This window comes from Cyphomyrmex costatus, unplaced genomic scaffold, assembly GCF_001594065.2.
Source record: "Cyphomyrmex costatus isolate MS0001 unplaced genomic scaffold, Ccosl1.0 scaffold443, whole genome shotgun sequence".
Classification (NCBI taxonomy): domain Eukaryota; kingdom Metazoa; phylum Arthropoda; class Insecta; order Hymenoptera; family Formicidae; genus Cyphomyrmex; species Cyphomyrmex costatus.
Genome location: NW_017278673.1, coordinates 37,938 through 51,413, shown reverse-complemented (window position 1 = coordinate 51,413; position 13,476 = coordinate 37,938). Strand labels below are relative to the sequence as shown.

The 13,476-nt window shown below is 33.5% G+C and overlaps 2 protein-coding genes across 2 annotated transcripts; one reads left to right on the top strand and one right to left on the bottom strand.

Annotated features, from left to right (window-relative positions):
* Positions 1–5,328: 5,328 nt before the first annotated feature.
* Positions 5,329–6,330, top strand: blp (mitochondrial import inner membrane translocase subunit Tim16). The gene has a single exon (XM_018544484.1). It carries the CDS (start codon positions 5,718–5,720, stop codon positions 6,141–6,143), a length of 426 nt encoding a protein of 141 aa, XP_018399986.1. The 5' UTR covers positions 5,329–5,717; the 3' UTR covers positions 6,144–6,330.
* Positions 6,331–6,358: 28 nt separating this feature from the next.
* On the bottom strand, positions 6,359–11,252 carry Exd2 (Exonuclease 3'-5' domain-containing 2). Its single transcript, XM_018544483.1, has 7 exons — positions 10,910–11,252; positions 9,051–9,192; positions 8,667–8,966; positions 8,460–8,584; positions 7,974–8,386; positions 6,842–7,212; positions 6,359–6,765 (listed from the first exon to the last, which is right to left on the bottom strand). Exons 1-7 carry the CDS (start codon positions 11,197–11,199, stop codon positions 6,565–6,567), a joined length of 1,842 nt encoding a protein of 613 aa, XP_018399985.1. The 5' UTR covers positions 11,200–11,252; the 3' UTR covers positions 6,359–6,564.
* Between the last annotated feature and the right edge of the window lie 2,224 nt (positions 11,253–13,476).

The window sequence follows — 13,476 nt, the reverse complement described above, 5'->3', positions numbered from 1 at the left end:
TTAATATCTAAAATTATTAAATAGAAATTTTTAATATTCAATTATTTTATTTTGAACATAATATTCGATAATTTTTATCCATATCATTGCTGACGTGTAAATGAGCTATTGTTTTTAGTTTAAATTCACCGTTTATGAATAAACAGAAAACGTTTATATAATAAAGAAGTTTACCGGTTGCTTTCCATCTACGACACAGCAATCACCTCATCTTTATTTGACATTAGCGAACGACGAGGATGCAACGATTGCCGTGTCACACCGTGTCACTTCTGTGTCTCTTGTTGGATAATAATCTTATGCGTAGATATTATTTTTTACATTAAAATAATCCAGATGACTTATGAACGTACTTCTTATATCGTACATATATTTAAAATGTAAATATTCTAAAGCGCCAACCGAAAATTAGCAACCATAACCAAGAGTGTCCGACTATGCTTTTCTGCTGTGTCGAATCGTGTCATGGCGTGTCGTTGTTGGAAAGCACCGCGTTCGACACTGTGTCGATGTGTGTCGTTGTTGGAAAGCACCGCGTTCGACACTGTGTCGATGTGTGTCGCCTAAAAGCATATATGTAAGGGTCTACGCACAATAGGAGAAATATTAGGAACAGATATTAAATATAAGAATTTTAACCTGTCAGAAAGCGCACATTCCACAGTACACAGTTCTGATAGGTTAAAATTCTCATATTTAATATCTGTTCCTAATATTTCTCCTATTGTGCGCAGACCCTAATACTACTATATGGCTAGATGAGAGAGAAGTCCATGTCCCAGAACCACGGTGCGGGAATATACTTCTCTCTCTTTCTCAGCGTACTTTGAACGTTGTGCGCATGCGTCGGATCATCCCCTCCATCAATAATAAATAGAAGGATAAATATACATATATGTGTAAGGAAGAAGGAAAAAGTGATTGATTCCGCTTCAGGGTATAACCTTGTTACAGTTAACAGAGTCAGTTTAGTCGGAATAAATAAATTAATCCTAATTTTATGAAATAAACTTTTTCAAGATTGCCGTTATGTATATAAGAATACAGTGCAATCCCTTACAGAAATTTCATGATAATCAGTGCAAACTAATACCTATTTCATACCTATGCAAACTAATGTTTTCAGTCGCATTAGGCGCATTAGGCTTTTTGCCACATAAATAACATATCTTGACCATTTTTGCCTGTGTACAACAGCACACATCTAATAAGCATAACGAGCATAACCTGTTCGCGTCATCTCACTGATCGCACTCTATTTTCCTATTGGCGGATGCAATCAATCCAACGCATGCGCACAACACTCAAAGTACTCTTAGAAAGAGAGGGAAATATATATTCCCGCACCGTGGTTCTGGGACCGCTTCCTCTCACTCCCTCTTATAGGCACTAGCCATATAGTAGTATTACATATATGCCTAAAAGCCTTGACGAAAGCAGCCAGAAAAACATCTAAATAAACGGAATAACATTTAGGGAGAAATCTAGGGTTTTTTTCAGTCTCCTGAGGGAGATTTAGGGAGAATCCGAGACTGTTTTAGGGGGAAATCTACAAAGGTATCTGGCAACACTGCGGCGGAATGACGTCACGACCAATCATGAACGTTCCGTAGTTCCGTATAGGGTTGCCAGATAGGGGATTTTTGTCCCCAAAATGGGGAATTTTTGAACTAACGAGGACGATTTGGGGAGACGAAGAATTGCGGGGAAAAGTTTGGGGAAATTTTTTGTTTTGGGGATTTTTTTGGGGAGAAAATCATATGTCATGGGCCTCTTTCACCAACTTCGATTAACGCTATTCGATGCTTCAATCAATCATCACGATTGCCAACATGAGAACTAAACACATTTTCTCTCGAAAGAGGAAGAGAGAGGAGGCGTTGTGAGGCATCTCTATCTTTTTCCATTCGATGGTGTAATGGAAGAGAGAATGAGAGGGAGATGGCCGTCTTCCACGGACCCTCTCTCTTATTTTCGTTGACCATTTTGACACACGGATCGCGTAGTCCATTCTCTATGTCTTTGGTTGTGATACATTAAACTGCTTGGCACTTCTATGAGTTAATCATCGATTAATTTAAACAATAGTTGGTGAAAAACTAAAGAGGCCGTTGAAATTCACTCAGTTGAATCTGCTGAATACACCGAATGCAAGAAATCTGCTGAAAAATCAGCTAATGCAAACAGTTCAATCTGCTGAAAAATCAGCTAATGCAAACCAAAGTTTAAGTACATATGTCTAACAATAAACTAAAAAGGACTTACAGAAAAACCTGGGAATTACTTCCAGAGTTTTCTGGTAAGTATTAATTTAATTATTACTTTCAGTTATTAATATCTCGTCTCGTTATTAGCTATGTATGTGCTTTATATGTTCTTTTTAACCCTTTCTATTCAATCATGAGTATTTTGAATCTGACCGAAATGCCGCTTTTACCTAACCTAACCTAACTTATGAGTTTTAATAATTATATAATATTTATGCTGTGGTAATTCGTCGGAGATACATCACTCTAAACGAGTTCTCTTTTGTATCTAACTTTATTCCTTTTGCAATTTACTTAAATAAGATGCTATATGTTAAATTGTTACACTGTTGTTTATCAACATTGAGAATGACCCGATCGGTGTCAAAACACGTCTGTTATTTTAATATAAATACAATGGCCCGTATTCACACTTTGATCTCTGAAATTCTATAGCATACGTGACATAAAGTATAGCATGTTAGAACGCTAACATCGTTGTGCTATAATTTATTTTTGGCTCATTACTCTTTATATTGTCTTTGTTTTATATAATATTTGTTATAGGATGGCTTTCTCCCATGCCGGATGATAATTCTAAAGCATATTGCCAGCTTTGCCGATGTTCACTTCAGCCTCAGAAAAAGGATCTCCTAAAACATGGGCAAACAAAAAAACATCTTGAAGCATTTAAGTATTCTCAAGATCTAGCTTCAAAGAAAAAAATAACAGATTTTTCAATAAAAACTATATCGGATAAAAGAAAAATAGTGGAATTGAAAATTTCCGCATTTGTTGCAGAACATTGTTCTGTATATTCTGTCGACCATCTGGGAAGTTTAATAAAATCTCTTGATAACACGTCTCGAGTACTAAGCGAAATTAAACTACACAGAACCAAAAGTACTGCATTAATAAAAAACGTTATTTCTCCTTGTCTTTTACAAAACTTAATTAATGATCTTGGTAATGGATATTATTCAATGATTATTGATGAGAGCACAGCAGTGGATAACAAAAAAATTCTTTGTCTTATTATTAGATATTTTAGTGAATCGAAAAAGAAAATCATAACAACTTTCTATCAATTAATAGAAATTGAAAGTGGAAATGCTAATTCATTAATAACAGCTTTCAAAGATCAACTCTTAAATGATGGTATTAAAATAGAAAATTTAATTGGTATAGGGATTGATGGAGCTAACGTTATGACTGGTAAACATCATTCATTTTCTTCTATTTTAAAAGAGACTATTAATGAACTTGTAATAGTTAAATGTATCTGTCATTCTCTTCATTTAGCAGCTGAATATGCCTGCAAGTGCTTACCAAGAAATCTAGATTTTATTATTAAAGAAAGTTACAATTGGTTTTCTTATAGCTCTAAGCGTCAAATCGAATATGCAAAACTGTATGAAGTCTTAACAGATAAGAAACCTGTTAAAATAGATAAATTATCAGGCACACGATGGTTAGCACGATATGAGGCAATAAATAAAATAATTGATCAATGGGATGCTCTAAAACTCCACTTTTCTATAGTAAAAGACAAGGAGAGATGTTACATGGCTGACCAACTTTATTACATGTTTAATACACAATCAAATATAGTTTATCTTACTTTTTTAAAGCATATGTTAAAAAATGTTACAGAGGTTAACAAAATGTTCCAAGCAGAAAATGTTAATCCTCTTAAACTCTTGGACGATTTGCATTCTCTTTTATATCACTACATGAATATTATTTTACCTCCGGCAAGATTAGAAATAAAAAAAACAGATCTTATTAACTTTAAATTTAAAGATTATGTAATAAGAGTTGAAGCTATTGATTTTGGATATTCTTTCGAACAAGCAACTTCTGGCTTAAATAATTACGAGCTCAAAGTAATCAAAGAAAGATGTCGTGACTTCTTAATCAGTTTATGTGAACAACTGCAGTCCAGAATTCCTGACAATATCAAATTATTAGAAAAAATAAGCTTGCTCTCGCCACAATTAGCAACATCACAAATAAAGCCAAACATTACTGAACTAGTTGCAGCATTTAAAAATATATGTAAAGATATTGATACAACTGTAGATGAGTGGAATCTTCTCCATATGAAAAAGTGGAATCAATTATCTACTCCAGAGGAATTCTGGATTGAAGTTTTTGAATATCAGAATTCTGTTGGCCAAAAACAATTTGGCAATATTGCAAGATTTGTTTTAGCGATGCTATGTTTGCCTTTTTCAAATGCTTCAGTCGAGCGCCTTTTTTCTATGATGAATATAATAAAAAATAAATTAAGGAACAGAATAGCTGTAAAAACTACAAATGCAATTATGCGGATAAGATGCAACATGCCACAAGGTGGATGTGTTAATTTTGAGCCAACCGTTAACATGTTAAAAAAGTTTAATTCCGAAAATATGTATATCGATGATACAGAAACTGGTCAAGAAGAAATAATAGATATATTTTCATGTATATAAGGTGTGTTCCAAAATTGACTGCCAGTACTGAAAATCTATAGTGCTCGTGACGTAAACTATAGATTTTCAGTACTGGCAGTCCATTTTGGAACACAGCCATAGTATAAGATATACTAAGACGACGTTATACAAACGTAAATTGTATGTTGTATGTGCAACTTTATTGTATATATATATATGTTTAAAAATATATAATATATAATTTTTATAAATATTTTATTAATCCAAACTAATTTTTTATTAATATATATATATGTATATATATAAGAAATTTTATTAATATATAATTTTTAAACATTAGGTTGTTTGCATTGTTTGCGCTTTATGCAATCATCATCATCATCTTTTTCTCCTTTTTTAATTCGAATATTCATGTTACTTGAAGTACAAAAATTGTTCAGAATTTCAACGCGAATAACATTTCTTGTTTGAACAAGATTCAGTTTCCCTTCACTCCTTCTTTCAGTTTAATTTTTTGGGGAAATTTGGGGAAAAATTTTTGCCATATTTGGGGAAATTTGGGGAAAACTCATGTCGAATATGGGGAAATTCAGGTTTAGCCATCTGGCAACCCTATATCCGCAGTTCCGCATCCCATGGGACGGCACCAAGGGAGGAAGTTTATGGCCCGCATTCAGAACGCACTTTTATTGATAAGCGCGCTTTTATCTTTGAAATTCTATAGCGTACGTGACTATAAATTATGTATTCTATAGTATACATGACTATAAATTATAGCATGTTAGCGCGTTCTGAATACGGGCCTATGATTTTACGTCGCTTACGATTGCCATGTGTAATCACGATCTAGGTTAGGTTCCTCGTGGTAGCCGAGCATCGTGTTACTGATGTGTGGCAAGGAGTAGAAATTTGTGTAAAAACGCAACTCTGAAATAGTGACCGGCCAATCGGTTGGGCACGAGAGGATAAATAACACCCGGCGTGACAGCTCGTCTGCACGTCAAGGTGCCGAAGCCTACGGTGAGGTTAAGCCATGGCGAAGTACCTGATACAAATCATCATAATGGGTACACAGGTCGTTGGCAAAGCATTCGCTCGCGCTTTACGTCAGGAAATCGCGGCGAGCCAGGAAGCCGCGCGGCGGGCGGGCGGTGGCAGTCAAGGAGCGCAACACATCGCTGCCAATACCAGAACCGGTCTCACCCTAGAAGAGGCCCTACGCATCCTCAACGTGGGACATCCTGACCAAACGGAGCTGGTCGATCGAAACTACAAGTATCTCATGGAAGCTAATGACAAATCAAAGGGTGGCTCGTTCTATCTGCAATCCAAGATTGTCCGTGCCAAGGAACGTATTGATGAAGAATTAAAAAATCAAAAGGCAACTCCACCACCACCACCACCACCAATGTCACAGAAAGTTTCGGCGAGCAGTTGGGAAACTTCCAAGCAGCCATGAGATTTTTGTCCGTAGTCTAAATTTACTTACTCTAAGTCTAGACAAGTGTACATATGTCATAATAAACAATAGATTCTGATATTGATTAACGTGATTTCAAAGTATAGCATGTTTTTCTTTATCCAACAGAAATTTGTAAATATGTAATATGATCTTGAAAACATTAATTTTAAAATGTATATTTTGAGTGCACACAAAAAATGTCTTAAAAGTTTTAGGAAAATAAAATGTTAGTTTCTATATTAAGGAATATGACTTGTGGATTTCATGCTATTGTATCTGTTACATGAAGATAAATAAAAGTAAAATATAGCCATATGTATATATATATTCATAGGAGATATATTGATTGATATAACAGTCTTTTGTGTGTGTGAAGTTCTCGCTCTTATACGAGACTTTTCAATTAAAAATTCTAGCACTATTGAATTAATCCAGCCGCCTTTGCATCATCCACATCGATTCTATTTTGTGCTTGACGTATGATCAACCGTTCTTGATTGTGACGTACAGACCATAAACTTGGCAAATACTTCGGTTTCATTGTGAAAAGAAAATGTTCTCTCCACATACGTTCCAACTCGACGAGTCCACTTTCTTGTTTTTGAAAATGTTGTACTACCTATTGAATAAATTTAAACTGAATAGTATAAAGATTTCACAGATTTGTTTAATGATTTGTATTTTAAAATCAGTACCTTTAAGCCATGTGGTTGATATTTGTTAGATATCGGTTTTTGAATCAATGCATTCTTCAACTGTTCATTCAAACCATTAAGTAGATCCGATGTAATTTTCTGCTGTCCCGTATGCTCTAGTATGTAATTTTCATACTCTTCGCGTTGTCGAGGAGGTAACGTGAACTTCTCTCTCAAGGCCTTAACAGCAGAGTGTAATTTTCGGCGATTATGCAAGAAATTGTCTCGTACATGTGTCATTGGCCCAATTAACGGTGCATCACACATGTCTGCTAACTTTCTTCTGAGTTGCAGATCATGGTTGTTGCTGATTTCGTGACATGAAGGACACAATAATAACACGTCATGAGATTGATGTGCTTTCATTACCACTGAAAAGAATGTCCATTTTGATAAAAAATATATGAATAAATCTATATAATATATAGGGAGGGGCATTTAAAACAGGTCATCTGAATAACTCGCTTGTTTTTGACAATAGAAGAAAAAGTGTCAAACAAAAGTTGCTTGGTTTCGAGGGGCACATAATGTGATGTCAATAATTGTTTTTTTGGTGGAGGCGCTAAAAAAATATGAAGGTCACCTCCACTTTTTTAAATGGAATTATGTAATTTTTTTTAGATAACGTGATTCCTCTAATTATTTTGCATATAAAAGTATTAAGGTAGAGATACCAAAAAACCAATAGTTTACGAGTTATTTAACATTTTGTGTCAATATGTATCAAAATAAAGTGTAAAATATCTGGAAAACTATTGGTTTTTTGGTATCTCTACCTTAATACTTTTATATGCAAAATAATTAGAGGAATCACGTTATCTAAAAAAAATTACATAATTTTATTTAAAAAAGTGGAGGTGACCTTATCTTTTTAGCGCCTCCACGAAAAAAACAATTATTGATATCACATTATGTGCCCCTCGAAACCAAGCAACTTTTGTTTGACACTTTTTCTTCTATTGTCAAAAACAAGCGAGTTATTCAGGTAACCTGTTTTAAATGCCCCTCCCTGTATATAGATATATACATCTTCATGTGTCTATATATATATATATATATATATATTCATATTCAATATAAATGTATTTTTATTTTTAATATTATATAATGGATAAGTGATAAAAACCCTTACATGGGAAATACTTTCGATATTCTCGTGGCACAACATTTTTTCTAATAAATTTCTCAGTGCACCCACAGACTACACATTGGTTGAGTTTTACTTGTGTATAATATTGTCCAACTTCTCCTAATGCTCGGCCAGATGGCTCAAAATTTAATCTGACTGTATACGGATCGGTCTCTACAAGTTTTCCTAAATTTTTCGTAATATACCATTCTGCTTTCTTGCGATCGCATGTACACAATATATCTCCATCAGGTGCTTGTAAATAACAATTATGATATAATGGCTTAATTCTAGTAGGTATCGCATTTTTACGATCGTTAATAGTGTTTTTATCTATTACTACTGATTTATTCTTAGCATTTAAAACATTATTATTAGTAATACTGTCCGCACTTGGTGATCCTTGAATTTTAAACCTTAAACAGATGTATATTATTTATGTATACTTTTCTCTCTCTAAAATTTTAAATAAATTATAAATTTTTATACCTTGTATCGACTGTTCTAGCAGGTACACCATGAATCCGCACATTTATATCACTACTCAATACATTATATAAGTAAATTCCTACTCTCTGCCATAACGAATACTTTTCTTTCTCTTTTTGCATTATCTGAAACAAAATTGGATATGAGAAACATAACTTATAATCATTACAATAATTACGTTTAAAAAAAGTATTTTAAATTTCACACCTTATGATAAATGATAACAGATGCAAGCGCATCACAAGCGGCATATGCAACTTGTTCGTCGGTTAAGGTGCTAGCGTTCCAGTCACCGCACCTGACTTCTATTATTTTGTCCATCTCTATATTAAGATATTCTAAACTCATGGCGGCTAAGCTCTTCCGGCTTGGTAGATTAAAATTTTCAGCTAGAGTTCTTAAATCAAGAGTTCCATTAACTCTACATCCATAATCCTTTACAATCTTCTGTCCATCTTCAAACGAAGAGATCCCCACTTTAAGGATGTGTTTACTAGCTAATAATTCCTGAACACACAAATTTAATTAAAAAACTCAATATTAATAACTATAATAATATTAATCTAGTTTAAACTTTTTATGAAATGTTACCTTAAGTTTAGATGGAATGTATCCAATCTTTCCAATGCGAAATAAAGCAACTACTCCATTGTGAGTAGCTAATTGTAAGAGAGAAACAGGTCCTTCTTTGACCCATTCGCAATCGAAACCCAGTACACCATCAGACAAATCACTATCAAAGAAACATATACAAATTAACTTTGTTCTAATGAAAGATCATAAATAATGTTACTATTTCTTTGAGGGAGTATGTTTCAAACAGATTTCAGAAAAACAACATCCCAGATAGCAAAATGCTAGCAGTATACCAGCAAACTTGATCATGACGTTACAGTAGATATCAAGCTGCTGCTTCCTCATTAAGCTTACAAGTTTCTAACAGTTTATCCTGCCAACTTAACACAATGATAGAAATACAACAAAAATCAATCATTATTTACTATCACATCGTGACAGCGAAAACGCGGTAAAAATACAGCACGACCTGACATAATCAAGTACTAACAGCAAAAACGTCACGACGTGATGGCAGGCTGTGCTCGATTTTTGCTACGTTTTTGCTATCAGAACTTAATTATATCAGGTCATGCGGTATTTTTTCGACCTTTTTGCTGTCATAATATGACAATAAGTGTGCCAGATTTTTAACAACATTTTGCTAATTTAACATGTAATCATATTTTATATCAAGTTTTGATCTATTTTTTGTTAATTTATTTTGCCAGCATGTAATGCTCGTATTTTGCTTGCTTTATTTCGATAACGTTTGATAAATTTTTACAGAATTTTTGCTAGTGTATTATGATGCAGGTCTGCTCTATTTTTGCTGTATTTCTGTTAGCGCTATATTGAAACGGTAAACCGTGTTTGACTGCTGCTCGATTTTTGCTATTATAATATGTAGCATAAATTTGCAATGCGTGTTTTTGGCAGGTTTGGCTATCTGGGATAGAAGTAGGACAAGTGTATTATTGTCTTTAACGGTCTAGCTTGGATCTTAGATGCTATTATAATTTTGTGTGAAAATATATATATTTTTTACATATGTAACCTTTTAAACCGCGCGACGAACGATTTTTTGGTCTTGAAACGCTACACTCTACGAAACTACCGCAATAATATCACGAGTTAAAGTATCTATCAATTTAACAATTTTGATGCTCGTAGACCATTAAAGGTAATTTTTCATTGGTTGTGTTTCTCACATGTATGCCCCTACAAGATTTAGCATTTAAACAAGTGTATTATGTTAAAAAAGAAAATTAAAGAAATTAATTTTATTCCTTGTAATTAAATTCCTTTATATCTAAATTAAATTGAACCATTAAAAAGATTTAGTTAAAAACAATTTTAATTTTTTTCAATTCAATATATAAAAGCATTTCAATAAGTAATTTATACTAAACAATTAATTTATTTAGAAATTTAAATTATTTTTTAAATATATATATAACCTTCAATGATAAAATTAAGTAATTTCAACAAAAAATGATGTGCATTATTAATATGTGCCACGTCTGAAGGAATTAATAACAAAACTTATTCTGGTAAAAGAAAATTCTGTTATAAAGTAAAAATTAAAATAGTTTTTCTTTCGTATAACAATCGCTAATTTTGCCAGCTATTGCTATATGAAATCCAGATCTTTCTCAGAGAATCCCAAGGACACTTTATACTTATTACCTTTCAAATACAATAAGAATCTTAGTATTTGACTGTTTCCAGAAAAAAATGTAAACAATAATTATGAAAACAGCCGTTTCCATCACATTATGGAAAGTCATAAGGCAATGTATATCTGTTATAACATCTTAGGATTATCATAAAATAGTGCTTATTGAGAATATGATTGACAAAATCAGCAATAATAAATTTCGATTTTTGCTTACCAACGAATACGCTGTACGGCGTAATCGCATTTTTCCGGAGAGTCGGCTAGAATAATCTTGTCTAATATAAGCTTAATCTCTTTGTTGTCATTATCCTCATTATTATTATTATCACTATCATACTTATTGCGCTTGGCTGTATTATCGGTATCCTTACTGTCATCGCGACTTTTAATATTTTTATATAGATGCTTGACGCTGCGAAGCACGTTGTTACGATACTTCGACGCCAAAAAGACAAGTCCCACGGTAACGCAAACGAGAAACATGTTGTTACGTGCGGGAACCATTAATCAAAGAGGAGAAAAGACGCTTGAGATGCGCAAAAAATTTGATTTAAAAAATCGACGTTATATATACAATTTCTTCGTTATCGATATCATATATAGATATAAACATGTGCGTGAGAGTTACGCGTTATGTTACAATCCTAAGTAAAATGTCAATGCAAAACAATCACTCGCGTTGAGCAATTAGATTATAGCAAGATTGTAACGATTAAAGCAACTCAGCACGTCAATCGATCACAGATAAACTCACTCTCTCTCTCTTAGATTCGTCTCGAAGGAGTCGAAGGCATTAATATTAATATAAAACTGACGCAACTCGGCAAACACGCAGAATCATTCAACTAGATAAATCTACGATTATCTGAAATTATGGTCACTCCTGCTTGAAACTGCTCCGTATAAAATAATCATATCGGTGACCAGCTCCGATCCCATTGAAATTTAACGCGAAACGAGGTTCAAGAGACCCCGTAGCTTTTGAAGAACGACCGGCGTATACAACTACAAGTTTCACGTACGACTAACTGCGACTAATGAAAACGATTTCAGGTTAATGTAGGTCCAGTGTTGCCAACTCTCGAAAAAAAGAAAAGCTAGACGACACTTCAGAAATAGCTAAATAATTGCTAGATTTTAAAAATTAAGGGTCGACAGGAGTGACCCAGAGACCTCTAGTCGAAGATGAATTTTTATTCCCAAATTACGGCTAAAATACTGGATGGATCGCGTTTTAATTGTGATATTCGTAATTAGGAAAGGCTCCTGAAGGCTCGTACAGAGCTATTTTTTTGTAAAAAAAGGCATAATAAAAATTTGTTCTGTTATCTCACTCGATGTGTACTATGGTGCAGTTGAGAGGTGTATACATGATCTTATTTTAATAAAAATTTTCAAGAATTAATTTGCAAATCTGACTCTGTACGAGCCTTCCCAGCAATATAACAATGAAATCCCAACAGGTTTCATAAGGAAATATTATTTCTTTGAGAAGAAAAATGAGCATACTGATCTAGATCTGCACTGATTTGCACTCATAAATGTTACCTTTATTCCAAAATTATGGCTAAAATATAACATGAATCGTGTTTTGATTGTGATATTTGTAATCAGAAAAGGCTCCTGAAGGCTCGTACAGAGCTATTTTTTTGTAAAAAGGCATAACAAAAATATTTCTGTCACTCCTGTCGACCCTTCAGGAAAATAACTAATGCATGGTTTATGCTTCGGTCTTAAGGTCTTAATCCTAAAATTTAGCCAATAGAGTTCAAATTTCGGTTAGAACTGGCAGCTTTATTGGTTGAACTTTAGAACCTTGGGATTAAGACGTGAAGCATAAACCAGGCATGAATAATAGCTAGATTTTAAAAATTAAGGAAAATATATATTTAAAATACGATTATATTAATGGGCTTTCTACAATAAGCTAAGTCACAAATCATAAGTCATAAGCTAGAAATGGACCAATCACAGTCGTCAATTTTTAGTTTCTTGCTTCCGATTTATGACTTATGGCTTATTGTAGAAGGCTCATTACGATTACTACTAAAATTTTTGTACGTGTGATGGCCTTTAGAAATACTAATTTATTAGTAAGAGAAAAAAGTTTTTATAATTGCACATACTATAGATATTCCCAGATAACAATTGGTGAGCGCTCATATTACTCTCACGGCATGATTGTCATGAGTTCGTGCAATAACCCATTCATGTTAAGCCCATTCTACATTGGTCGTATCGTAGATGCCGCAGGTCACAAATTTGTTGCAACAGTCAATCCGATGTGTCAATTATGGGCCTTCTACAATAAGCCATTACTTAAGTTTTAAATGTTAAATCATAAGAAATTTACCAATTACAATCGAATGTGAGAAGAATAATCGACTGTAATTGGTAAATTTCTTATGATTTAACATTTAAAACTTAAGTAATGGCTTATTGTAGAAGGCCCATATTAGAAGCAGAGAGAAACCTGAGAGAGGACATGACGGCCTAAAACCTGTAACCGCAAAATGCTGCCGCGCACTACTGCCCTCTGAAGAAGTGGATGTAAACTATATGCCAAGATCCACAATTCTGAGGATAACGCATCTACTTTTCAAGACTGACATGGTAAGTAGATATTCTGTTAATTCGTATAATCGTATTCGCGCTACATAAAATGTGGATCAGAAATATTCTTCTCTGCAATTATATATATGTTTACTTACATGCGCGTGATGTTTATTATTTCGCTTAAAAGTATTAACATTAAAGTTGTATTACACCCATTTTTTTACA